The sequence below is a fragment of the Rhinoderma darwinii genome, chromosome 6 (genome assembly GCF_050947455.1).
Source record: "Rhinoderma darwinii isolate aRhiDar2 chromosome 6, aRhiDar2.hap1, whole genome shotgun sequence".
NCBI classification, from domain to species: Eukaryota; Metazoa; Chordata; class Amphibia; order Anura; family Rhinodermatidae; genus Rhinoderma; species Rhinoderma darwinii.
In genome coordinates this window covers 122,457,131-122,484,685 of record NC_134692.1, presented here as the reverse complement: position 1 = coordinate 122,484,685, position 27,555 = coordinate 122,457,131, and the positions used below count along the sequence as shown (strand labels likewise).

General features: G+C 42.6%; 1 protein-coding gene across 1 annotated transcript; it reads right to left on the bottom strand.

The window, feature by feature from the left end:
* Window positions 1-5,293: 5,293 nt before the first annotated feature.
* LOC142656640 (protein spinster homolog 1-like) lies at window positions 5,294-18,118 on the bottom strand. The gene is made up of 12 exons (XM_075831566.1): window positions 17,897-18,118; window positions 17,329-17,394; window positions 16,568-16,704; window positions 16,177-16,328; window positions 15,933-16,002; window positions 15,493-15,635; window positions 15,256-15,408; window positions 9,753-9,942; window positions 9,215-9,280; window positions 6,171-6,269; window positions 5,631-5,802; window positions 5,294-5,409 (listed from the first exon to the last, which is right to left on the bottom strand). The coding sequence occupies exons 1-12, from the start codon at window positions 18,096-18,098 to the stop codon at window positions 5,294-5,296; spliced, it is 1,566 nt and encodes a 521-aa protein (XP_075687681.1). The 5' UTR covers window positions 18,099-18,118.
* Window positions 18,119-27,555: the final 9,437 nt, after the last annotated feature.

Genomic DNA, 27,555 nt, shown 5'->3' with positions numbered 1-27,555 from the left:
GTAACGTAACTTCTATGTATTTTAGTTAGAGCCAGGTGGGGGAGGATCTCACAGAAGCAAGCATGAGTGAATGCACTGTATGTTTAGGTAGGTGGGTGGTGGTATAAATTAGGATTGTGATACCGTGTTTATACTGTACTACGTATAGTGTGAGTTACTCAGTATATATTAACTTGTTATATGTATTGGGGTATACTGATACTATACGGTGATCAGTTACTGTGTTCTGTGTTTGGTGAGAGGCCCCCCTTTAGAGCACATAGCGTGGGGGACACATGGGATCACTTCGCACCTCCCTGTTTCCCCCCTTTTATTATCCTTCTTTTCCCTTATTCTGTTCTCTTGTTTGTTCTATATTCTGCTTTCCCCCCTATTTGTGTCTTCGTATCTTCCCACACCCTTCTGAGGGGTGTGTTTTGGTATTTACCTTGTTCTGGAAGTTTCCTCAGGTTTGACCTTGTGACCAGGCAGATGTTGGCAACAGTCCAGGGATTGGTTTGAGCAGCTGAGCGGCGGGAAATCCTGGAGTATAAAAGGCCATGCTGTCTGGTCCAATCAGCAGTTCGTCTGAAGAGGAAGCCGTTTGAAGAAGCCCTGCCCACCCTCCCCTTTTTTCATGGACAGAATCCCCGTAACGGTGTTTGTTAGTGGGTTGTCGCTCAGCTAATGCTGTGTGGACAAGTGCTTATTTATTGGACATTTCAGTATTGGACATTATTTATTTAATTATTCAGTTATTCAAGTTGATTATAAAGATTTATTAATATATTTGTTACCCATAATAAACACCACAGCCTTTTATTTCCAACTATTTGTATGCTTGTCTTTATTTATGGTATTTCTGGGGGTTGGCGTATGTTATCCCATGTATTTTATATGTGAGTGTGAGTATAGTTAGTAATAAATATTACTCTTTATTTACTATGCAGTCGTATACGCTTACTTAGTAGCAAAGCAACTAGACTAACGTTAGTATAACAAAAAGGTAGGAGAACTAGACATAAATCTAGTGACCCTGATTATAAAGGAGGTAGTAATAGTGGGTGACACGAGTAAGTAAACCCTGCTATTATACGAGCCCTTTAACAGGGCAGAGCCCTTTTTATAGTCCAGGATGATCTGGGGATGATTTTATAATTATGTGTGTACGCTGGCCCTTTAAGGCCGGGAACGCGCGCACCATGGAGACCAGTGCACGGTTGGACGGAGGCGATGGGTCGGACACGGAAGTCTGCAGTCGCGGCCGTCGGGGGGCTAGTGAGAGTGTTACATGGACTGCACCCTGCGTCATGTCAGTAGTCCTCTTCTTATGAGTTTTGTCTTTCATAAAGGGATAAGTCCTCTTTAAGGGAAATATGGGATTTAGAGCTCTGTATCAGAAAAACAGAGCTCCATCCGACTGTAAAAATGTATGGTTGAATTTCACACAAAGAAAGAATACAAACCTGACTAGACCAGTGTGATAATGAATGACAATGTGGACTGTTATGTGGCTGCTTCATCCAGTGATAAGAAGCAAAATCACTTGTAATTTGGGATGTAAGGGGCCCATGACTGATTCTGAGCCAAAGAACAGCCCCAAAAATTGTCTCATAATCCAAAATTTTGCAAGATAGTAGCAAATACTGAGCCAAGATATTTAGATATATAAAACTCATGACAAAAAATAATAACAAAATGTTAAAGTGGTTACGTGGGGACCGAAATTTTTAGCAGTATGTTCACTGCAGTATGTGAGTACACGACTAATATACATTCCGGTCCCCTGTCACGCTGATGATGATATTTTAGTAGATTTTTACAATGCTGCCGGGTGACCAGAAGTCTAGTGACACGGTCTAACTTCATGACGACACCACTCTTCGTCATGTGACAGACCCAGCTGTACGCTATGTAATCGCTGTACTACTGCTGTAATGTAGGAGTCTGGTCTGCAGTCTGACATAATATAGGAGTCTGGTCTGAGGTCTAAATTTATTTTGGCCTTTGGTCTGGAGTCTGAATTATTCTTGGGGGTCTGAAGTAATGTAGGGGTTATACGGTCTAAATTAATTTTGTTGTCTTGTCTGAAGTCTAAATTAATTTGACATCTGATGTGGTATCTGAATTTTTCTTATAAGTTTGGTGTCTGGATTTATTTATGGGTCTGCTCTGTGGTCAGAATTTGTGTTGCTACAGAGGCTGAGGATAAACTGTATAAGATAGTGGCCAAAGATGTCTGGGGCCAGATGGAGAAGAAAAGGAACTTAGTGAAGGACTTCAATTAGAGAAGATGTCAACTGTGATTCACTGGATTTAAAAATTTTTTATTCTGAATCTGATTAGTACCGTATTCACTTTCATAGTCTGCAGTGAGATAATACTCAGCAGATCTCCTATGTAAAACTGGTATCTGACCACTATATTGTGAGTGTAAGACAGGTTCATTGATTATATTGGTTTTTCCATAGTGGTAGCGTACAGGTTTTCCAGACAAGCAGCGAGTGTACGCCTAATCTTGAATGAGTGATCAGGCGGCTCTGTGTTCCATGTTTATTTTTTTGTATTAACAATGTGGCTTACGTATTTAAGGGAGAAGTAGATGCTGCCTAGATTTCAATCCTGACTCTTTCTCTGATTGGATTTCATGACTTTCAATAGCTTTTCCCTACATTTTTCTATTAATCCAGAACATGTGATATATCAGAAAGTTTAAGAGTACAGACAGTTTTCTATAGTATTTTGTTACTTATATAATAATACCCTTTGTTTAGGTTTTGATGTTTTTATTAAAATAACATGACTACATTTTCCACATAAGGTTGGTATACATGAACGAATTTAAGGTGTAACCAGGAGCAGTTAAAAACATGCTATTCTTAAAGTTCTTTGTTTCAACTAGAGATGGTCTGTAACTGCAGTCTCTTCTGTTGGTGCAATGTGGATGAAAGGTATTCCAGTTGAGTCATGTTGTTAGTTACCATAAATCGTTGGTAGGTGGCACTAATCATGTCCGGGTTGGCACTGTGACTCAGCCGAGCCACAGGCAGAAACATTTGTCATTTTTTACACACAGTCTGGGGATCCAGATCTGTAGTACAAAGATTTGTTCAGTCCAATTTGGCACTGTGACTCAGCCGAGACACAGGCACAGAAAAAAAATCCTTTGAGGTGGACCTATGTTTGCTGGTATTCATGCAAATTCCTTGGGATGCTTTTCCGAGGAAGAGCTCAGTGGAAATTCCATATGAATGAGTCTGTGAGGTAGGTCTTGTTTTCTCCCTCAATGCAATCTTTGGAATTGCAGACACTCTAGGTCCAGTTCCCTCAATTATCGGTGTAGAATCTATAATGTTTAAACCACTGGATTCAGTAACAGGGTAGGTCATGGCAGCTTTGCATTCATGACTTCCACAGCCAACTATTGATTTCCTGTTGCAAGAATACATGTTCTGTATGGTGTTCTTGATTCTGCATGCACTGAAACTTTTAGTGGTTTTTCGGAAACATTATAGTTATGTCTTGAGCAGCAGAGCCCTGCTGCTCATTACGGTGAAAGTCTGAGGAGCTCCAAAATGTGTTCACTTTATATTTGTCCTCGTGTGGAGATTAAGGACAGGGTTCTTTTGCTCTCAAGAGCCAGTGCAGCCATGGACAAATCAATATAAAATGTCCAAGACTTCATCCTGTTAAGATAAAAAAAACATATAAGCCTGATTTTGTAGGAATACATTATTAGATAATTCTCATTTTATATTATCATACTTCATACCACTAGATGGTCAATGAGTAGTTGAAAATTCTGAACTATCAAAGTCTCCCATGGGCTTCATTCATCAAAACGTTCTAACATAAAATCTGGCCTGATTGCCCATAGCAACCAATCAGAGATCAGATTTAATATCTTAAAGGCTATGGACATCTTTGCAGACTATTTTTATTGCTTTGTATTTTATTACATAAAACATTTTCACAATTAGTTTGTGTTTTGCAGCTTCTATGTCTTACAATACAAAACAAGCTGCTCTATGCCAATCAGTGCTCATTCCGTCAGACGAGCTAACTGTTGATTCAGTCTCCAGCCCATCTCTCTGCTCTCCTGAACGCTAATCTAAGATGACATCTTATTTGATTTAAGTTTAGTTTTATTTTCTTTCATTGTAAAGATGGCAGCTTAGATCAATGTTAGGAGAGCAGAGAAAGTGGTGTGAGACTGACCCGACAGTAAACTCATTTGACGGAATAATTACTGAATGGCATCCAGCAGCTTGTATTGTAAAACATATAAGCTGCAGAAGGCAAACTGTCCCAAATGTTTTTTTTAATTAAAACCAATTGTAAATGTATTTTATTTAATAAAATACAAACAATGCAATGAAAGTAAAATGTCGGCAAAGTAGTCTTACCCTTTAACCCATTCACTGCTAATGAGGTATATTAGAAGTCCTTGCAGAAAGGCACTTCAGTTGCCAAGAACATATCTGATACCCAATCTTTATAATTAAATCTGATTGCTTCTCTAGCAATACCCATTACAGGCTATGGTCATAGCGATAACAATTATCACTAAGAAGGAATGTCTATACATTTCTGATCAATAGAAAATATTTTTATCTGTCAGAAAAGTAAAAACCACTGGAGTAGAACTGGAGTTTCTTAAAACATAACTTTTACTGTTATTCCCTCTTAAAAATGAGTTGCACAATATTGACACATATATAATATACGCAGGAAGTACATTTTTTCCTCCTTGTTACAAAACCATCAATAGCGTCGTCAGACACCGTGAACAGGCGTTCACTCCAACAAGGGCAACACATGGGCCATGAATTTTCCTTGCCACTGCAGGGTTATTGAACGGCAGTCATAGCTCTAGTGGACTTAACACGGCTGAATGGCCAATCTTCCCTGATGAATTCGGGCCATAAAGAAGCGCGTCGGGAGGAAAATATTGATCTCTAACATTGAAGAGAGGTTTCCCAGGGCTCTTGTTTTGAGGAGTCCAACCAAGTGCACCTGACAACAGAACGGGTAGGGGGGTAATTACCCGAGAGGCTCTATAATTATTTGCAAGATGACTATTGGGATAAATAAGATATAAAAGAAAAAAATGGAGCTTACATTTTGACATCCTTGAAAGTTTAAGGTATAAACGACTGAGTCTTTTTCAATTGTACATCTCCTAAGCTTGGATGATACATTGATTTGTGCTATTGAATGTTTTATAACAAGGAGGAAAAAATTTACTTCCTACATATATTATATATGTGTCAATATTGTGCAACACATTTCTGAGAAGGAACAACAGTAAAAGTTATGTTTTAAGAAACTCCACTTCTACTCCAGTGGTTTTGTCTTTGATAATTGTGGAGCACTCTATCGAATCATAATCTTGGTGAAGGACTATAAAATTCACTATCTTTCTACCGTCTGTCAGAAAAGACAATTTCCCCCACTAATGATTACCATAAACCATGATTTTCAGCACTAAAAAAATAAGTATTTGTTAACGCATTAGAATAGGATTAGGGATTTGTGATTATTTAACATTTTCTGACCATAGAGCCAGCGTAAATCCAAGGTTGAGCTGCACTTTAATTCTGCAGGACACATGAGTAGACGGTGGACATACACACAGACAGGGTAGATACCTTCAGACTCCATGTCTGCCCTCTTTCTGTCTTTCTCAAGAAAGAGGGCAGCTGCCAAGAACAATCCTCCTCCGATAGCGCTCACGAATACGCAGACCATGAGGGCGTATTTCAGGCTGTTAAACATCAGCAGGTCGGATTCTGGCTTTCCTCTGCGGATGAGGTCAGATAGCTGAGGATAAGAAAATAACACATTGTTATGTAAGATGAATTATGGGAAATATCAGAATATGCGTAGATTTTCTCAGACAGCGGATGCTGGATATTAATGCAGAAATCCGGTGACAGCAGACTGTAGGTGGTGGTAAGTGACAGCTCCTCACTGAGGGTGCTGTATGGGCATTGTGTGTGCACTATATGGTGGCTATATCTTTACTGTCTGTTTGGTGGGGGTGTACTGTATTAGTGCTGTCTCCTTTGTGTGAAATCTATGTGCGTGGTAAGTTGTTCACAAAGGGTGTCATGCAGGCTAAGACTGGCCCCGACGGTAAAGAATTTTGTTTATATACCCTTTAGGACGATGATGTAACTAATACTTACCACTCCGATCAGAGAGGGGCTCCATGCATCACCCAGCAGGTGGGACACAATTATTTGTAGGGCCTCCGCTGTGGATCGTCTTCCGGGGGTCACCACACTCTAAAACAAGAGGACATTCTGAGTAGGCAGAAGGAAGTTACTGAACCTAACTCAACAATGGCAGCCAGACAAAGTGACGGAATATCTGCACTACAATATCTGCAGACAGCGCAGTCTGTACTTGTAGTGTCCTCCGTCTCTTGTCTGGCAGTTATTGCAGAGTCAGTGGCATTTCATAAACTAGGCCAGAAAATAGACAACAGGCGAAATAAATGTCATTTTAGCTGTAATAGAGAAACATCCCAGTGGCGGATTATCATATGGGCGATTCGGGCGGCCGCCCGGGGCCCGAGGCTCCCAGGGGGCCCATGGCAGCCCGAACCGCACATCATTTTGCAAACCTATTCAGCGCGCTAGCGCTGCTACAAGCCGAAGATGAGGAGGGGAGGAGCAGAGAATTGGCCGGGATCCAGGGGTAGGACACGCCTCCCTGACAAGTGCGGGCGCCGCCATTGAGTAACAGAACAGCGACGGACGGCTGTTCTGTTACTCCAAAGCTGCAAGAAGAGCCGGGCGGGCGGTCACCGGCGCTGAGGTCAGTACAGGCTTATCCTCCTGCCCAACTGGTTCCCGACCGCTGGCTGTATTTTTACGGCCAGCGGTCAGGGACGGGTCCTTAAAACCCGAGCCATAGACTTTCTACGGCTCGGGTTTTAACATGCTGCCCGCGCGATCGGGCAGCTGAATGTCGGGTCTCCGGCTGTCAGTGACTGCCGGGGACCCTGAGGAGAAGACAGAAGCAGCTATTCTGCTTCTGTCTTCTCCGATGTCTTACACAGCGTTCAATGAACGCTGTGTATAGGAATAGAGACAGCAGCAGCGGCGCTGTCTCTATTCCTCCCGGTGATCATGTGACTGGTCACATGATCGCCGGGTGCCGTTAGTGGCAGACTGTTGCTGGGTCTAACTAGACCCAGCACAGCCCTATTAGTGACAATCGTCACTATGAGAGGGCTGATTTTCCCTGTAACTGGGGCTGCTGTGCAGCTCCAGTTACAGTGGAAAAACATGGTGTAAAAGAAAGAAAAAGTATATATAAAGTTCCCCAAAGGTCTTTTTTGACCTTTGAGGATCAGACCACAGTAATAAAAAAATAATAAAGTAAAGTGCAAAAAAAAATTAAATAATAAATACACATAAAATACCCACCCCCAAAAAAAACATTTCCCCCGCCAATCATTGTTGTAACGCTAGCGCTGACCCAATTACCCTAATATAGACATGTAATATATTAAAATTTACGGTAGACAATGGCGATCACAAATAAAAGGTCTATTTTAGGGTAAAACTATGTTATTACCAAAAAAAATAGCTGAAACGTAAAAAAGCTTATTTTTTTTACTATTATTTTCAAACTTTATGAATAAAAATTCTAAAATAGCAAAAAAGGTGTGTATAAAAACGATAAAAAACGAAACCTGCATTGTCTACGGAAAAAACGTCGCAAAAATCACGTCGTTTTAATTTATTTTTTATAAAAATGTGTGTTTGGTGCAACTTTGTAATTACGTTTTATTAAAAAATATTTTCACTTTTTGAGATACAGCTGCTTTGTATCCTGTATCCGTCAGGTCAGCAGGACTGACGGGATCAGTGACACGGGCCCTGCGCTAAATTATAATCTTAGAAGTGATAGATTTGAGGTGGATCCTTCGTGTCACTGATCCTGTCAGTCCTGCTGACCTGACGGATACAGGATACAAAGCAGCTGTATCTCAAAAAGTAAAAATATTTTTTAATAAAATCAATCAATCACACACATACTAATATATATATATATATATATATATATATATATATATATATATATATATATATACATATATATATATATATAAAATTATGATATAAAGTTTTTAAATGTGTACATAACATTGTGGCACTATATACAAGGGGGAGCGCTGTGTGGCACTATATACAAGGGGGAGCGCTGTGAGGCACTATATACAAGGGGGAGCGCTGTGTGCCACTATATACAAGGGGGAGCGCTGTGTGCCACTATATACAAGGGGAGTGCTGTGTGGCACTATATACAAGGGGGGGCGCTGTGTGGCACTATATACAAGGGGGAGCGCTGTGTAGCACTATATACAAGGGGGGGCTGTGTAGTGCTATCCACAGTGGTATGTGTGTGGCGCTCTTTATAGGGGGGGGCTTTTTGGTGCTATTTACAAGAGGGGGAGGGCTGTGTGACGCTCTCTACAGGGGGCTGTATGGCACTATCTATATGGGGCTGTGTGTAACGCTCTCTACGGGGGGAATGTGTGATATATAGAGGGGGCTGTGTATGGCGATATCTATGGGGGGCTGTGTGTGGCACTATGTACAGGGGGCTGTGTGTGTATGTGGCGTTTTACAGTGTGTGGTATTATATTCAGGCACGCAGTGTTTAGTGCTATTATATTTAGGGGCACAGTATGTGGCACCATAATAACTTTATTTTCGTTTATAGGTGTGGAAATGTTGGAAAAGTGAGGAGACGTCTGAGTGGCAAATTCTGCAGAAATGAGTCATGGCCGGGAGAAGTCGTCATGAGCGCTGGATCGGATGGAGAAGAAAAGAGGAAGAAAACTACTAGAATCTGAGACGTCGTCACCTGTGAGTCACTAGATTTATAGAGAATCTGTCACCTCTCCTGACATGTTTATTATAGGAATCCTTGTATTTCACAAAAAGTCTTTCTGTAGTCCAGGACTGATAGACAATTCCCCTTGTCAGGAGGATGTGTCCCTGCACAGTGTGATACTCTCAGTATGTATGGACACAGCCCTGTGACAAGGGAAATCGTAACACTGTTAATGCTTGCCCAGAAAGGTAGTGTTAAAAATAGTTACGGCGCGGCAGGGCGGCGGTGAGGAAGGGGGGCCCAAGTTTGGGTAACAGCCCAGGGCCCATGGTCTACTTAATCCGCCACTGAAACATCCTCATGGTTTCTGATCACTTACCAGCAGGATGTCGTCCACAATGGCAAAATTCAGTGCCAGCAATAACGCCCCGATGGAGATGAAGATCTGAGGGGAGACAAAACATTCAGAAAAGACTAAATGGGGAATACGGGGAGGGGGCAGTACAATAAGTTACCTCTTATCCTGAACTCTTCTGCACAGGGTGGGTATTAAACCTGCGTATAGACCTTACACTGTATAATAATGTATATGTGTATGAATACCTGTGTGTCTATGTGTATGTATAGCAGTATATCTGTATGTGTATGATATCCACAGGTATACACTGTATGTTCGTATGTATGTATGTAAAGGTATACTGTATGTTTATATATGTCTGCCTAATGATTCAGTATGTGTATGTAAAGCTGTATATCTGTGTGTGTTTGGTATCCACAGCTATATACAGTATGATTGTATGTATAGGTGTATATGTATGTATATCTACAGGTATGTGTATGGATATTGTTTCTTCACCTTTTTAATATAATTAAAAGAAAGAACATCAATGACAGAAAGCTGTTCATCAGCCACTTACATAGGAGGCCACAAGGCTGAAACTTGCCAATAACAAAGCCAAGAGCAGGAAAGGGGCGCCACCCAGCATTCCGCACGCACAGACTAATGCGTCTGCCCGCGGGTTGATTTTCCTGAACCTCTTGCTTATCTCCACGCCAGCTCCAACTCCCACGATTCCGGTGATCACAGTGATCATGCCAAAAATCAGACTGCAAAGAAAGAGATTATAGAGGTCATCAAATGGATTCTCCACAATTGTAATTAAATGATGATTAACCCCTTCCCGCTCCTTGACGTACTATTACGTTATGGCAGCTGTATCGTTCGCGCTCCATGCCGTAATAGTACGTCTCGGGAGTAACGGCCGTTTCGGCCGTCCTCCCGACACATACAGGAGCTGTGACGCTGCTGTCTTGTTCAGCAGCTGTCACAGCTCCTACAGCGGGGACCGATCGCTGTGTCCCCGCTGATTAACCCCTTAAAAGCCGCGTTCTATAGAGATCGCGGCTTTTTAGGGGTTAAGCTGCCATCGCCGGCCTGCTACGCGATAGCGGCCGGCGATGGTGACTATGGCAACCGGACACCAAACAATGGCGTCCGGCTATGCCATAGACGGAAGCCTAGTGGGTCCTGACAACGTCAGGACCCACTATGCTTGCTGTCAGTGAGTAGCTGACAGTTCTAATACACTGCACTACGCATGTAGTGCAGTGTATTAGAATAGCGATCAGGGCCTCCTGCCCTCATGTCCCCTAGTGGGACAAAGTAATAAAGTAAAAAAAAAGTTAAAAAAAGATGTGTAAAAATAAGAAAATAAAAGTTTTAAAAGTAATAAAAGTAAAAGTCCCACTTTTTCCCTTATCAGGCCTTTATTATTAATAAAAATATATAAACAAACAAATAAACTATACATAATTGGTATCGCCGCGTCCGTAACGGCCTGAACTACAAAATTATTTTGTTATTTATCCCGCACGGTGAACGCCGTAAAAAAAAATATTAATAAACCGTACCACAATCACAATTGTTTGGTCACTTCACCTCCCAAAAAATGGAATAAAAAGAGATCAAAAAGTCGCATGTACCTAAAAATGGTACTGATGGAAAATACAGTTCGTTACGCAAAAAATAAGTCCTCGCACGGCTTTATTGATTGAAAAATAAAAACGTTATGGCTCTTAGAATAAGGTAACACAAAAAGTGAATGATTGTTTACAAAACGTATTTTATTGTGCAAACGCCATAAGACTTAAAAAAAAACTATAAACATCTGGTATCGCCGTGATCGTATCGCCCCGCAGAATAAAGTGAATGTGTCATTTATAGCGCAAGGTGCACGCAGTAAAAAAAAAAAGAATAAAAAAACAATAGTAGAATTGCTGTTTATTAGTCACCACGCCACCTAAAAATGGAATAAAAACTGATCAAAAAGCCGCATGCACCCCATGAAAACTACAATGGATTCCTCAAGGGGTCTAGTTTCCAAATTGGGGTCACTTTTGGGGGGTTTCCAATGTTTTGGCACCACAAGACCTCTTCAAACCGGACATGGTGCCTAATAAAAAAGAGGGCTCAAAATCCGCTAGGTGCTCCTTTGCTTCGGAGGCCGGTGCTTCAGTCCATTACCGCCCGAGGGCCACATGTGGGATATTTCTCTAAACTGCAGAATCTGGGCAATAAGTATTGAGTTGCGTTTCTCTGATAAATCCTTTTGTGTTATAAAAAAAATGGTATAAAAAGAGTAAATGTCACCTCTACTTTGCTCTAAATTTCTGTGAAACACCTAAAGGGTTCATAAACTTTCTAAATGCTGTTGTGAATACTTTGAGGGGTCTAGTTTCTAAAATGGGGTGTTTGATAGGGGTTTCTAATATATGGGCCCCTCAAAGCAACTTCAGAAATTAACTGGAACCTAAAAAAATAAATAAATGAGGCAATACTTCGCTTCTTACATTATACTGATAATGAGCCGTGCCCACTCCGAGATGACCCCAGTTTTGACCGTTTGTATAAACGGAGACCCCTATTAGACCGTTCCAGTGCCCGGTTTTCCCAAGCATACACCCCCGAGAAGTGTTTTTCTATTGATGAGTCCCTGGTACATTTTAAAGGGAGGGTTCAATTCCGCCAGTACCTGCCAGGTAAGAGGGCAAGGTATGGCGTGAAGATGTATAAGCTGCGAGAGTGCATCAGGGTATACCTACAGATTTAGGATATATGAAGGAAAGGCCACCCCCAAACCAGACTGCATCCTGGACTACAATAGGTACATGGGAGGGATGGACTTGTCAAATCAAGTCCTGAAGCCCTACAGCGCCATGCGGTGAGGTATAAGAAGCTGGCCGGGCACATCATACAGATGGCTTTGTACAATGCGTATGTGCTACGTCGATGTGCAGGCCAGAGGGGAACTTTCCTGGAATTTCAAGATCTAATCTTTAGGGACCAGGAAGGGGGGGCGCATCGTACCAGGGCAACACTTTCCAGGAGAAGGTCCCCAAACCGGTGGAAAGGGAAAGAGTCAAAAGAGGTGCAGAGTCTGCTATAAGAGGGGGATAAGGAAGAACACAATATACCAATGTGACACGTGTCCCGAAAAACCAGGGCTCTGTATAAAAGATTGTTTTAAAATGTATCATACATCCCTTGATTTTCAATTTACCCTGATGCACTCCGCACAGCTTACCCCCCTCATCTTTCCCTTCTGAGCCCTGCCGTATGCCCAGGCAGCTGATAACAGCCACATGTAGGGTATTGTCGTACCCAGGAGAACCCACATTACAATTTAAGGGGTGTATATCTCCGGTGGCGCATGCTGGGCACACTATATTGGACACTGAAATGGCATATACATATATAAAATTGCAAATCTCACACTGCACCATCTGCTGCGCATTATCTTTTACACAGTACCTGTGGGGTCAAAATGCTCACTACACCTCTAGATGAATGTCTTAAGGGGTGTAGTTTTTAAAATGGGGTCACTTCTCGGGGGTTTCAACTGTACTGGTACCTCAGGGGCTTCTGCACACATGACTTAGCACCAGAAAAGCTCCAGTAGGCCAAATGGTGGTCCTTTCCTTCTGAGCCCTCCCATGGGCCCAAAGGGCAGTTTATCACCACAAATGGGGTATTGCCGCACTAAGGACAAATTGGGCAACAAAATGGGGTATGTTGTTCCTTGTGAAAATAAGAAATTTTGATCAAAAATGACATCTTATTGGAAAAAATATCATTTTTTTCATTTCACAGCCCAATTCAAATAGGTGCTGTGAAAAAACTGTGCGGTCAAAATGATAACAAAAACCATAAATGAATTCCTTGAGGGGTGTAGTTTCCAAAATGGGGTCACTTCTGGTGGGTTTCCATTGCTTTGATACCTCTGGGGCTCTGCAAATGCAACATGGCACCCGAAAACCAATCCAGCAAAATCTGGACTCCAACAAACACATAGCGCTCCTTTCCGTCTGAGCCCTCCCATGGGCCCAAACGGCAGTTTATCACCACAAATGGGGTATTGCCGCACTAAGGACAAATTGGGCAACAAAATGGGGTATGTTGTTCCCTGTGAAAATAAGAAATTTTGATCAAAAATGACATCGTATTGGAAAAAATATAATTTTTTTCATTTCACAGCCCAATTCAAATAGGTGCTGTGAAAAACCTGTGCGGTCAAAATGATAACAAAAACCATAAATGAATTCCTTGAGGGGTGTAGTTTCCAAAATGGGGTCACTTCTGGTGGGTTTCCATTGCTTTGATACCTCTGGGGCTCTGCAAATGCGACATGGCACCCGAAAACCAATCCAGCAAAATCTGGACTCCAACAAACACATAGCGCTCCTTTCCTTCTGAGCCCTCCCATGGGCCCAAACGGCAGTTTATCACCACAAATGCGGTATTGCCGCACTAAGGACAAATTGGGCAACAAAATGGGGTATGTTGTTCCCTGTGAAAATAAGAAAATTTGATCAAAAATGACATTTTATTGGAAAAAATATCATTTTTTTCATTTCACAGCCCAATTCAAATAGGTGCTGTGAAAAAACTGTGCTGTCAAAATGATAACAAAAACCATAAATGAATTCCTTGAGGGGTGTAATTTCCAAAATGGGGTCACTTCTGGTGGGTTTCCATTGTTTTGATACCTCAACGCCTCTTCAAACCTGGCATGCTGCCTAAAATATATTCTAATAAAAAAGAGGCCTCAAAATGCACTAGGTGCTTCTTTGCTTCTAGGGCTTGTGTTTTAGTCCACGAGCGCAGTAGGGCCACATGTGGGACATTTCTAAAAACTGCAGAATCTGGACAATACATATTTAGTAGTGTTTCTCTGGTAAAACCTTCTCTGTTACTAAAAAAAAATTGAATAAAATTGAAATTCAGCAGAAAAAATGAAATTTGCAAATTTAATTTCCACTTTGCTTTAATTCCTGTGAAATGCCTGAAGGGTTAAAAAACTTTCTATATGCTGTTTTGAATACTTTGAGGGGTCTAGTTTTTAAAATGGGGTGTTTTATGGGGGTTTCTAACACATAGTCCCCTCAAATCCACTTCAGAACTGAACTGGCACCTTCAAAAAAAGGCTTTTGAAATTTTCTTAAGAATATGAGAAATTGCTGTTTATGTTCTAAGCCTTGTAACGTCCAAGAAAAATAAAAGAATGTTCAAAAAACGATGCCAATCAAAAGTAGACATATGGGAAATGTGAACTAGTAACTATTTTGGGTGGTATAACCGTCTGTTTTTCAAGCAGATGCATTTAAATTCTGAAAAATGCTATTTTTTGTAAATTTTCTCTAAATTTTGCAATTTTTCACAAATAAAGACTGAATATATCGACCAAATTTTACCACGAACATGAAGCCCAAAGTGTCACGAGAAAACAATCTCAGAATCGCTTGGATAGGTTTAAGCATTCCGACGTTATTACCACATAAAGTGAAATATGTCAGATTTGAAAAATGGGCTCTGAGCCTTAAGGCCCAAACTAGGCTGCGTCCTTAAGGGGTTAAAGGACCTGAGTATGACTACTGCTCCAACTATCTGCATGTATCTAAAGATTAAATCCATAAACTCTGTTCTCAGGCTGACAGGGCTCTCTATGGACCTATCCCAAATATCTTGTCAGTATAGAGCAGACAGTCACGTAGCAGTCTATATACACTATGAGGGTGAGGTTTTATATCAAAGAATTGTTGAAGATTTTTTTGTGCGGTTTGGCAAATAAATATCCACAAGAATTTATTCACTGTAAATACACGTTGCGGAAATGTCGCACATTTTTACAGTGGATTTTACCCTTAGCAATGCAAAGGGTGAAATCTGAGGCAAATCCGAAGTAAAATCCACATTTAACACCCCATGTCTGAACCTACCCTGTAAATAGATGGCTGCCAGGAGCCCTGACCACTCACCGCGTAGCCGTGCCCAAAACTCAGGTAGAGAAAGGAAGAGTATGGACATAATGGGAGATAGCAACCCTCACAACCTCCTCGCACAAACAGTAAATAAGCGTTTACCTGTCATCAAATTGACATATTGCAGTCTGACATGGATCACTTCTGTATAGGATGACCCGGGCCCGCTTGTAGAAGGACAGAGCCCAGTGGGAGAGTGAGCCGGAGACAAATGTCACAGTTGTGAATCCCAGCATGGAGAGCATAAAGCTCGGGCTACAGAGAGAGAGAGAAATGTGAGTGACACAAGAGACACGGGGTAAAGCCAGCGACAACCATCACTACACGGAAAACACTCACTTTTTCAGCAGAGCTTTCACGTCGGTCATCCAAGAATTGTTGTTTGGGTGTTTATAGCTTTTTTGTTCTGCGGCTCCTCTGGATGGTTCCTTCATAAAGAAGATAAGAAGCAGGACGGCTATAATCCCCAGACCTGGAATGATCTGTCCAGAAGAAGGAGGAGACAATGTATATTATATATATAGAAGTATTACAAATATGAAGTGACTGAAACCAGATAAAGGGGCAAAACCTAGAAATTACTAATAACAAAAAACAACACATGTCAGTGTCCATAAATGACGGTCTACAGCCTCCGGACTGATACTCATAGAGCTGGAACTTTCCCAAGTCCCTACTTATTGTTTATGGTTCCAGAAGATAATGGGAGCAATTCCAATAATAAGACAAAAAATGAAATAATAGTTTGCCTGCAGGAATCCTGCAATCCTCTCACTTACCCGCAGTGCCCAGTGCCAGTCACCACCAAGAGCGCTTGTCACTTTGGCCCCCATGATGTATCCAAGGCCACTTAATAGGCAAAAATGAAGAAGATTTATAGTTAAGAAAGGGCATAATCTCTGCACAAATATAACTATAGACATAGATATAAACAGTATAAACTTCTACACTCATTATATATATTAGACACTTTTTGTATCCAGTTAATAATTGTAAAATAATGTGTTTACACAGGACACTCACCAGCCTACGGGGATAGCAGTCCAAAAGATGGACAACATGCGGCTTCGCTGGTCTGCTACAAATAGGTCGGCAATGATGGAGGGGGCAATGGTGGAGTAACTTGCCGCACCGATCCCAACCAGTCCTCGCATGAGCAGGAACAGCCAGAAATACTGGGGAAAAGGAAAAAAAATCAGAAATAATAACATCTTTAGTAAAGCTTTGCCATTGGGACTTTAATATTGATGGCCTATTGTTAGGATAGACAATGAAGGAAATAAATCAAAACTTCAATGGGTCGCTTGTTGGGGGTCCCGGAGATCAGAGCCCCACAGATTGAGCATGGAAGAAGGATAGGTTATCAATGGGAATGTCCCGGAAAACCCCTTTAATAATAAACTCAGGATGTTACCTTATCAGGAATAAATGAGCTGCCAAGGATGGAGGCTGACCAGAGGGTGATCCCAACACATAGCAGATATTTTCTATTCCAGTGATCACCCAAATATCCAAATACTGGAGCCACCAACATGAAGCTGCAGAGGAAGACTGAAAGGGAAGGGGGAGAGAAGAGGTGAAAGGAAGATACAACAGACATTTATATATGGACAAACTATTAAATCCTGCATTTTAACCACATTCCCCCCTTTTTTTTTAATTCCCACTCTCATTCATTAATGTAAAGCTTAACCTTTCAATTACTTTTGCAGTTTGATAAAACTTTTTGTAACTCTGTGTATATAGTAAAAACGATATAGTACATCTTAATGTCTTATTTTGTGTTATCACTGGAACCCATCAACAAGCAGGTAAATGCTGCTGATGGATGTTATTATGGCCTTATTATGGATTTGTCAGCCCAGTCACAGCAGAACACCATTATCCTAGGTTTTCATGTCGCGGTCACGTCGCAAAAACACTGCAAAATCGTGCTGTTTTGCGGCGATTTACGCCAATAAAACACATTTAGACCGCGACGTGTGTACCCAGCCTTATGTAGTGCAACCGACTGTCTTATTTCTTCACTAGAACCTGATGACATCACAACCTTGTGTCATTCAGATCATGAGATTCCAGTGAATAGATTCGTCACCTTCTCTAGAATATTGATTTAGTTCCCAAAATGGGGGATTCCAGGTGACTTACAAAACAAGATTTTATATTAATATTTACCTGCTTGCAGCAAACCAGATCCACTGTCTTTCAGATGAAATGATTTTTCTAAATATGGCAGCGCCCCTGTCAGATAAAAAGAGAGATGTCACTAGAAGCAATGCATGTATTTCCATCATATACGTTTATGGCACATCCACAGGATATATGGATGTGTGACAACGTCTTCTCTGGGACCCTCACCTATCAGGGGAACTGGGGGTCCTGAGTTCTGCAATTCACAAAGCCAGTGCTCCCCATAGACTGTAATGATGAGGTCCATTGAGTTTATAGGAGTTAAAGGGGTTTTCCCACTATTGACAGTTATCACCTATCCACAGGATAGGTGATAAATGTATGATCGCTGGGGCCCCACCACTGGGACCCCCACCTATCTATAGAACGGGCATCCCGACCCCCGTTCCTCCTCACTGCACGATCGTGATTTAGAAAAACGATTATAGCGCACACTCCTGCGCACTCCTGCACTATAACCGTTTTTCTACTGAAATTGGACGTTCGCTATAAGTGCCTCCACAGCTACAGCACTGATAAACCCCAGAAATAAAATGAAGTACCCCACACCTACCAGTGACACTGAGCCGATCCATGTAGGATAGCAGATTTATATAGAACAGAATCCCTACAATAACGATGGATCGTGTGTAGGAGATTCCAGTACGGTCATGTACGTCCTCTGCTCTGGGGCTTTCGCCATCGTCTTCATCCATTTCACATGGAGGAGCCAAAAGGCCTTTCTCCACGTCCACGTTCTCATGGCGAGACGCCATGTTCACGGATTTTGAGACTGTAAACTCTGGAAATAAAAACAGAAAAGGGACATAATATGTAATCACTTTATATTACTATTGGGGTATATTCACATGCGGCAGATTTATTGCATAGATTTCTGTGACTGCCAATAAGTTCCATTCATCTTAATCAGCAAGCATATAATTTCTGCAAGTCCCAGTCAGATGAATGGAAAAGTTGCACAAATTTTTGCACTAAATCTGCCGCGTGTGAATTCGCCCTTATAATTAACATCTAATTATTCAAGAAATTCTAATAGATAATATAGAATCTCAGGACCACAGACAAATATTAATAAATAATAATAATAATAATAATAATAATAATAATAATGTACTAATACAGCGTTCTATACAGATGAGCAAAACAGACAAATTGTTCTCGGTATCGCTCGCCGCACTGGTTCTATGATGATTCTGATTTATTCCGTCTGATAGAAAAAAGCAGTACAAGCACTTTCAAGTATAAAATATGGCGCTCACTCAGAAATCACCACCATTTTTTAGGTCTCCTTTGAATCTATGGGCAGAACTGGTCTGGCTTATGGCATCTGATGGATGATGCTGAGATTTGTTTTACACAGATTGTACATAGAAACACCACAAGCTAAATACGCGGCAGCGTACATAACCCCATAGACGAACATTAGCTGCACATTTGGGATCTTACTGCTCTGTCTTCCTGAATATTATAAAGGGGTTGTCTCATCAAAACCACTACTGTCCATATGTTCCAGGAGTGAGATCCTTAGTGATCAGGTGATCGCCGGATTACTGCCTTCAGAGAAGGGTTAACTTAATAAAACAATCCATTTAACTATGACCGTTTCATAATCCGGAATGTCTGATAATCTGGAACCTGTCGGATTTCGTTAGTGTCCAATTAAATGATCTTTACTGAGGAATTATTGTTTAGAAGATAATTCTATATATTATACAGGTGAGTCCCATTGATATATGTTCCTCCATGTATACGATGCCCACGACCATGCAGCAGAGCTCAGTGATCTGTGCCAATCAGCTGCTGTAGAATTAGATGTGCGGCTGGGGAGTAAGGTGTATAATAATCTGCTGGAAAAGTCTTATCACCCTTGTTAAATGTAATAAATGGAATAAGCTGGGTACTCACAAGTATTTTTCTCTCCACTAGGCGGCGCTCACAATCTCTCTCTCTTTTCTTACTCTCTCTGCTCTCTCATCATGTGAACGGTGATAATCAAGGCCACGTCCATTCTATTCCTTTGTGACATCATCGCTTTGTGGCATAGGAGTTGAGGCCACGTCCATTCTATTCCTTTGTGACATCATCGCTTTGTTACATAGGAGTTGAGGGCACTGTGATGTAAGTGTTAATAAACAATGGGTGGCTTAGCTATATGACTACTGTACAATAATGTGATGGCCCCTCTTATATAACCTGTCTCACTATTTAACATCCTCTATCTGTATCAGTGCTTTCTAACCTGTGGCTGTCAGGCTGCTATGTAACTACAACTCCCAGCATGTACTGACAAGTTACAGCGATTCCTCCATATATATGTATATGCAGAGCCATGTGTCCTATCTTTATACATATAATACTATATATTGTTACACATTTGTCATTCTACAATATCTCTACTTCTAGTCCAGTTACTTATACCTATACAGTATATACACCCAAGGCATCCACCACCTGGGGGCCTCTACAGTCATCCCCTCCCACTTTACACCAGGGACCTTAAAAGATTTGTTCCAACTAGACAACCCCTTTTCAGCATGCAGCCTCTCCAGGTCTCAGGTCTATCTGAGGGCGGCCATACATTAGTATTACATGGCGCCAATTCCAATCAGGTCCTAGGTAGGGAACTTCAGTGGTTCTAATCTCAGCCTTTTGTTGGAGGATTATTAATGGACGACCCCTCTATATAACATCCATATAATCTCATTTATATTATTTTACTTCTATGGAAGTGTAAACCTGTCCATAATAGAAAAGGGAAATCAACTCGCTAGAATAAATTGGGCTCCGGCACTCTGTAGTGTAATGGAAGTCAATGGGAGACTCATGGACATGACCTGGATATACAGAAGGAGAACAGTGGTTCAGAGACTTAAACCAGTATCATCTTCTGATGCGTCTCAAGCTGGTGACATAACATTAAAGGTACCCCAGACCGGAACCCCTTTATACAGACCCTAGATCAGACTCCCCTGTATACAGACCCCACACCAGAGCCCCCCTTTTACTGACCGCCAGTTTACAGTCCAAAGACCCCAAACTACCCTTTTACAGACCTCAGACGAGATGTTCAGCTACCGACCTCTCCCCGTTCCTGCGCTTCCCATAGCTTTCTGACGCACCGAGAATTAGCGCAGATTCCCCCTTTTTCAACGAATTTCCAGGTATTCCGCTAGAGGTGGCATGTATGTCATATATTGCGGAACTGATCATATCAGATCAAGCAGAACTTACTATGTCATATGTAGTAGTGTTGAGTTTACAAGATTCACCGTGTCCAGTCAGATGTAGTAGTGATGTAGCAGGACGCTTATTCAGCTCTGCTACATCTGATAGTGATGTAGGAGTGTTGAGTCTATCAGTTATAGCAGAGTTTAGTAAGTGTCCTGCAAAATCACTTTTACATCTGAAAAGACACGCACTAAGCTCTACTACATCTGATAGTCTCAACTATGCTACATCACTACTACATCTGACAGGACATTCATTTAGCTCTGCTACATCTTATAGACTCAACACTGCTACTTCACTACTACATCTGGCAGGACATGCACTTAGCTGGGCTTCATCTGCTAAACTCAACAGTCTGTTTCATGTCTGAAGTACTAGTGATGCAGTAGTGTTGAGTTTATCGGATACCACAGAGCTGAGTGTGTGTCCTATCAGATGTAGTAGTGATGCAGTAATGATGAATATGTCAGATGTAGTGTAGTAGAGTCTATGGGATGTAGCAGAGGTGAGTCTGGTCTGGATTGCATATATACACTGACTAGTATTAGATACAGCGTCTACAGTGCTTAGATAAAGCGTCTCAGCAGACAGTATCTCGCATGATAGGCTTAGATACACCAGCTCAGCAGACAGTAGCACACATGATAGAATTAGATACACAGTTCAGCAAGCAGTATCACCCATGATAGCATGCATTGATCTCCCGGTCAGTGTTTCAAAGTCTAGCACGAGAGTTGTGGCTGCACAGGACCCTGGGATCTCATGTCGCAATTCAGATGCGATTTTTTGCTATAATTTGCGGCAAAAACCAAGCCATTTTGTGTCGAGTTTTAAAAAAATCACTGCAGAAAGGTACGGTTTTTCCCACAGTTCACGACATAAAATTAATATAAACTGCGAAATGAGATACCAGCCTTAGCTGCCGGGATCTCAGAAAGGCAGTTAATTCATTCATAAAAGTCATTGTAATCTTGCCTGTGATGATAATGAGATGAATGTTGAGAAGAGATCTCTACAGAACAGGAAGTGTCAGTCTTTTTTTTTAAATTGTTTTTATATTTTCTGAGAAGACAAGAAATTTCAGACATAAAAGAGAAAACAATAACAAATGTCCGGTTAATATAACGCTCGATCATCCGTTGGTCGTATCATTTAAAAAAAGTAAAAGATTATCATTGTCGGCAGCACATCTCCCTGTGTCAACAGGGAGACGCGCTGCCGACATGATAATAATGTATGTGGACGAGCATCCATAGCTCCGTGTGACAGGAGCAAGCGAGCGCCGATCGATGATGTCTCGTTGATCGGCACTTGCTGCACTGGCCGAGTGTCGGCTGGTGTAAAAGGGCCTTAAGGCTTTATTTACACAACAGGGTCCGAGTGTCGGCCGATAAAAACAGCCGTTTTGATCCGTATTTCTCTGCCATTTTGCATCCGTTCCGTTTCGTGTTTCCGTTTATAACAGCCGATTTTGCATACGAGTTTTTTCCCTGTCCGTTTTAAAAATGGATGAATTTCATTTGTAAAATTTTTGCCACGCACTTCCCTCTGTAGATAATGCCACACACTGCCCTCTGCAGATACTGCCACAGCCCCCCTGTAGGTAGTGCCACACAGCCCCCCTGGCAGTAGTGCCACACAACCCCCTGTAGGTAATGCCACACAGCCCCCTGTAGGTAATGCCACACAGACCCCTGTAGGTAGTGCCACACAGCCTCCCTGTAAGTAATGCAACACAGCCCCCTGTAGGTAATGCCACACAGCCCCTTCTAGGTAGTGCCACACAGCCCTTCGTAGGTAATGCCACACAGTCCTTCGTATGTAATGCCACACAGCCCCCCATAGATAATGCCACACAGCCCCCTGTAAGTAATTCCACACAGCACCCTGTAGGTAATTCCACACAGCCCCCTGTAGGCAGTTCTACACAGGACCCTTTTACATAGCTCCCCCCCATAGATGCCACCCCCCTACCTTTCTGTCCATATATGGACAGTGAAGTCAGGGAATTCTCCTGGAGCGGAAACACCGGCCACAGTGCCGGGGATCCCGCTTCAGAAGTACCTGACATTACTGTGTCCATATTTGGACAGTGAAGTCAGGGAATTCTCCTGGGGAGGAAACACCGGCCACAGCGCCGGGGATCCCGCTTCAGAAGTCCCTGACATCACTGTGTCCATATATGGACAATGAAGTCAGGGACTTCTCCTGGAGCGGAAACACCGGCCACAGTGCCGGGGATTCCGCTTCAGAAGTCCCTGATGTCACTGTGTCCGTATATGGATAGTGTAGTCAGGGACTTCTCCTGGAGCGGAAACCCAAATCCCCAGCCACAGCGTTGCCGAAGCTGTGACTGGGGATTGGGGATTCCGCTCCTACAGGGAGCAAAAAGATACCCTCCTCCTCCTTACATGCACTTCGCACTGTGAGGAGGAGAGAGCGAGCGAGCGATGGAAGACACGGCCGTTACTCGGAACACATTAGAGTGATGGCCATGTATTACCCGGCCCTATAGACTTATATGGGAGAAGGGCAGCCGGAAGAACGGCCGAAAATAGGGAATGTCCCAATTTTTTGATAGCCCGGTTCACCGGACCGTCAAAAATCGGTGGTGTGAATAGCCCTATTTGGGGTCTATTGTTCCTACTGCGGCCGTGTGAAGGACGTTTTTTGAGTGCCCGTCACACGGCCGGGAAACCCTGTTGTGTGAATAGGGCCAAAGAGTTCAGAGCTGCTTCAAAAGTTTGTTAAGCAAACAAAAACTTCTATGATCACCATGATTAAACAATCAAGGTGATCATCAGCTCCTTATCTGCCCAGATAAGGAGCTTACTGGCTCCGTTTACTCTGGGCGGAAGCTGTGGACCGAGGGAGAAGGAGGGGGGAGGTGCCGACACACAGGGGAGAGAGCCAGGGGACAGAAAAGTTCAGCACTGCTTCAGTGTGAGTAGCGCTGCACTTCTAAGCTTAGTTTCATAAAACATGAAACTAAGTGGAAGAGGTGTGGACACTTGTAGAGAGAGTCGGCACATAAATTAGTGCAGAGCTGCTCACTCTAAAGCAGCTCTGCTCACATTAAAGCCCGATGCACGCTACCAACGTCTATATGCGTGACAACTGCACGGGGCATTGGCAGTTGGAACACATATAGCCGTATGGCAGTCATGAAGGAGTTAAAGTTTAAAGCCACATTCCAAATATTGTTATAAATTTTTGCCCAGTGTTGTTCATTCAAGGGCCTAATTTGTTTGACCATTGTTTTTCACTGTTAAATTTTGTTTTATTTTGTTTATATTGTAATAACCCTTTATAAATATTTGCCAGAGCCTTTTTCTTCGGATTTGATTTGGCTATTTGCTTATATACCCCATGAAGGGGAAATATTTGAAGCAACTCCTTAGCTGCAGACTTACCAATCACATGTTTGAGTTGTGTTTCTGCAAATTTTTCCTTTTTTTCCTAACTCATAGTTTCTTTCCAAGGTTTCCCATTATTTCATTTTCCCATTCTCAATAATATCACCAATATAGTTTTTTTCCCCCAGGATATTGTAACAGCCGCGGTCACAGACCGCAGACCCCTTTCATCCTGCCAATGTCTTCCTCCCCGGGGATGCCAGCACATGCGGCCGTCCTGTCCTGCAGTGACCACTAGTGTGCACGCACGAGCTCATTCCCGGCCGCGGTCACAGACCGCAGACCCCTTTCATCCTGCCAATGTCTTCCTCCCCGGGGATGCCAGCACATGCGGCCGTCCTGTCCTGCAGTGACCACTAGTGTGCACGCACGAGCTCATTCCCGGCCTTAAAGGGCTAGCATGCACACGTGTTTAGAATTGACTAATTACTCCCAGATCACCCTGGACTATAAGAAGGGCCCTGCCCCTTCACTCCTTGCCTCAGCGTTGTTAGTAATTCCCATGTTAGTCTTTGCAAATGGTCCCTTAGTGTTTGCCCTGTTCCCAGTGTACCCGTGCCCTGATACCTGTATCCCATGCTGTGTTATTGTTCCTGAGCCTGTTAGTGATTGGATTTGTGTCCTGCTGCTCCTGTTGTTATCCGCCACATCTGGCGCAACCTACTGCACCTGTTGTCGTCCGCCACTTCTGACGCATCCTACTGCACCTGCTGTCATCCGCCATATCCGGCGCAACCTGCTGCACCTGCTGTCATCCGCCACATCTGACGCAACCTGCTGCACCCCCCTCCATCCATGCTAAAGCCTCTGCCACTGTCTGGATTATTGTTTGTCCAGCTCCCTCCCCCTACAGCGGTGCGGCTGTAACGGCTGCCGCGTCTTTCCACGCTGCTTCCACGGCCTCTGCTCCAGTTCCCGTACCCTCCATTCCCTCATGCTCGTCCCGAGCTCCACTCACCCGATCCGGACGCTCTGCAGGCTCTGGGCGTCGTCAGGTAACTGCATCTCTCACCTCCCTCCACGGCCATCATCCACAATGTGCGGCTGCAGCCACTAGAGGGCGCACGCGCTGACTCTTCCCTTCTTAAAGGGTCGGCGTGTGGCAAAATCCTAAGACTTCCTATTTAAGGATCCTCCTCCCTCAGATCCTTGCTTGTTCAACCAAGTTATCCCTGTGAGCTTCCCTGTACCCTGTTTTCCCTGTTACCTTGCCTTCTGCCTTTGTCTGGATTTCCCGTTGTGACCTCTGCCTGAACTTGTACTATCCTTGCCTGCCTTGACCTATTGCTATCCATACCCGTTACGACGTCTGGCTGCCTGTCCTGACTTCTGGCCTATTCATCTGACTGCCTCTAAACCTGCTGTGCCAAGCGTTGCCCTGGGTTACAAGCACCATCTCCCAGACAACACAGAGGATCCACAAACAAACCGGTGAGAACCGTTGTAGCGGCCTAGTGAGTCCACATACCCACAGACCGTGACAGAGATTATATCCTGATAATGTATATAGTTCAGTTAAATTCAAGTTGAACCATAAAGGTGTAAACCTAAATGCTCCCTGCCGGTTAGAGATTCTACCTAGCATTTTCCAGCTCTTATTCAGTTGGATTGGGAAATTTACCCTCAACCCCAATGTTACTGTGACCTGATTCAGGAGTCTCCACTATACCAAAAAAAAGTACACCAGCCTCCTTTATCAAATATTGCAAAAAATCTGTATCCTCCCTTTCCTGTATATATTGGAGTTAAGTTGCTAAGTAATACATATTAACATCAGGAAATGTTCGGAAATTATTTGGACTCTCTTTCTGCCCCAAATCAAGTTATTAAATAAAGTTCTAATCTTATGAAATATTTTGTCCTCAATCCATATCGGAGTTGCAGAGAACATATATCAACTTTGGGGATAGAACTGATTTAATCAGACATATCTTATCGGTTCTATATAGCGAGCTCGTTCCAGCTTTTAATTTTCTTCTCTATTTCTTTTATGTTGAATGTTGAGATCAGTGAAGTCCGTTATCTCCTTGGGGATATTTATCCCCAGATATTTAAAATTACCATTATTTTGAATTACTTTTAAATCTGTATATACCCCTGGTTCCGTGTCATCTAGTGAAACAATATAGATTTCCCCCAATTTCTACTCAATCCAGAGACGAAGCCAAATTCCTGTATTTTATCCATCAAATATTTAATTATTTCTCTTGGGTTTGTTACAAATAATAGAAGGTCGTCTGCGTACAGGACCATTTTGTCCTCCGCCCCCCGTGCTCCAAACCCTCCGGACACCCCCATAATAAGGGACGCCAGGGGCTCGATTGCCAATGCAAACGGCAGGGGAGAAAGTGGGCAACCCTGTCTCGTGCCCCTCGTCAGTTCAAAGAAGGTGGTACCCCTGCCATTAACGTTTACACTTGCTCGTGGTTTCGTATACAATAGTTGAATAAATTGAATATATGTCTCCCCGAAGCCAAACTTTCTCAGCAGGGCCCAGAGATATCCCCACTCCACCACGTCAAACGCCTTGGATGCATCCAAAGACAGGATGGAGTGGGGAGCCCCCCCGCACCTATCTGCATATTACCAAACACTCGCGTTATACAGTGTCTGGTAGATCTTCATGGAATAAATCCACATTGATCTTTATGTATCTGTAACATCCATGGCCACGGACCGTCGGGATTACTCACCCCTCGACGGCCACAGCCATGGTCTGGTGAGCGCTGGCCCGCATCTCCTCCCCAGGAGACGCCAGCACTCACTTCCACTCCACTCTTTAAAATTATTGCACTCCTGTAACTATAAAAAAACAGGACTCCAAGAAAATAAAATAAAAAATAGAATGCTATCCTGTAGGGTGCGCGTGCACGCTCATTCCTGGCCTTAAAGGGCCAGCGAGCACACATGCAAAACATTAGTAATTAGTCCAATGATCTCCCTGGACTATAAGAAGGGCCCTGCCCCTTGCACATTGCCTGAGCATTGTTAGTATTCCCTAAGATCTCTCTTTGATTTTCAGGTAGAGTAACAAATGGGATATCCCCTAGGTACTTCTCTAGTTGTTCCTCATCATATTCCCTTTCTGTTTTATAAAGTTTGGAGAAGTACTCATAGAAGTTTTTACCTATTTCCTCTGGATCCCTGATCAATCGACCTCCTTTGTCCCTAATGACAGCAATGTTATTTGTGGCTCTTTGATTTTTAACAATATTCATTAACATCTTACTGGGTTTATCCGATTCACAGTATCTTTTCTGACTCAAGAAAATAATTGTATTCTGTGCTTTAGCTAATACACACTTTCTGTAATCCTCCAACGCATCAAGCCAATTCTTTTTTCATATTCTACCATGTGGGTTCTAATATATAGTCCATATAGTCCCTCATATTCTGATACACGTTTTTTTTTTCTTGCTCCATCACAGTAAATTCTCTCTTTAATTTAGTTATGCTTTTGAGCAAATTGCCTCTTAAAAAAACTTACTGCTTCCCATACAATCCTGTCTTGGGCAGAATCCCAGTTTACCATTAATATTTTTATTAACTGATTGTTTATGTCCCCCAG

Bases quoted from the DNA above. Each gene is read 5' to 3' on its own strand.
- LOC142656640 (XM_075831566.1), bottom strand. From the start codon at position 18,098: ATGGCGTCTCGCCATGAGAACGTGGACGTGGAGAAAGGCCTTTTGGCT. The intron at 16,329-16,567 runs GTAACATCCTGA...CCTTTTCCCCAG, and splicing joins GCTCATTTATTCCTGATAAG to TATTTCTGGCTGTTCCTGCT. The intron at 15,409-15,492 runs GTGAGTGTTTTC...CTCTCTCTGTAG, and splicing joins GTGAAAGCTCTGCTGAAAAA to CCCGAGCTTTATGCTCTCCA.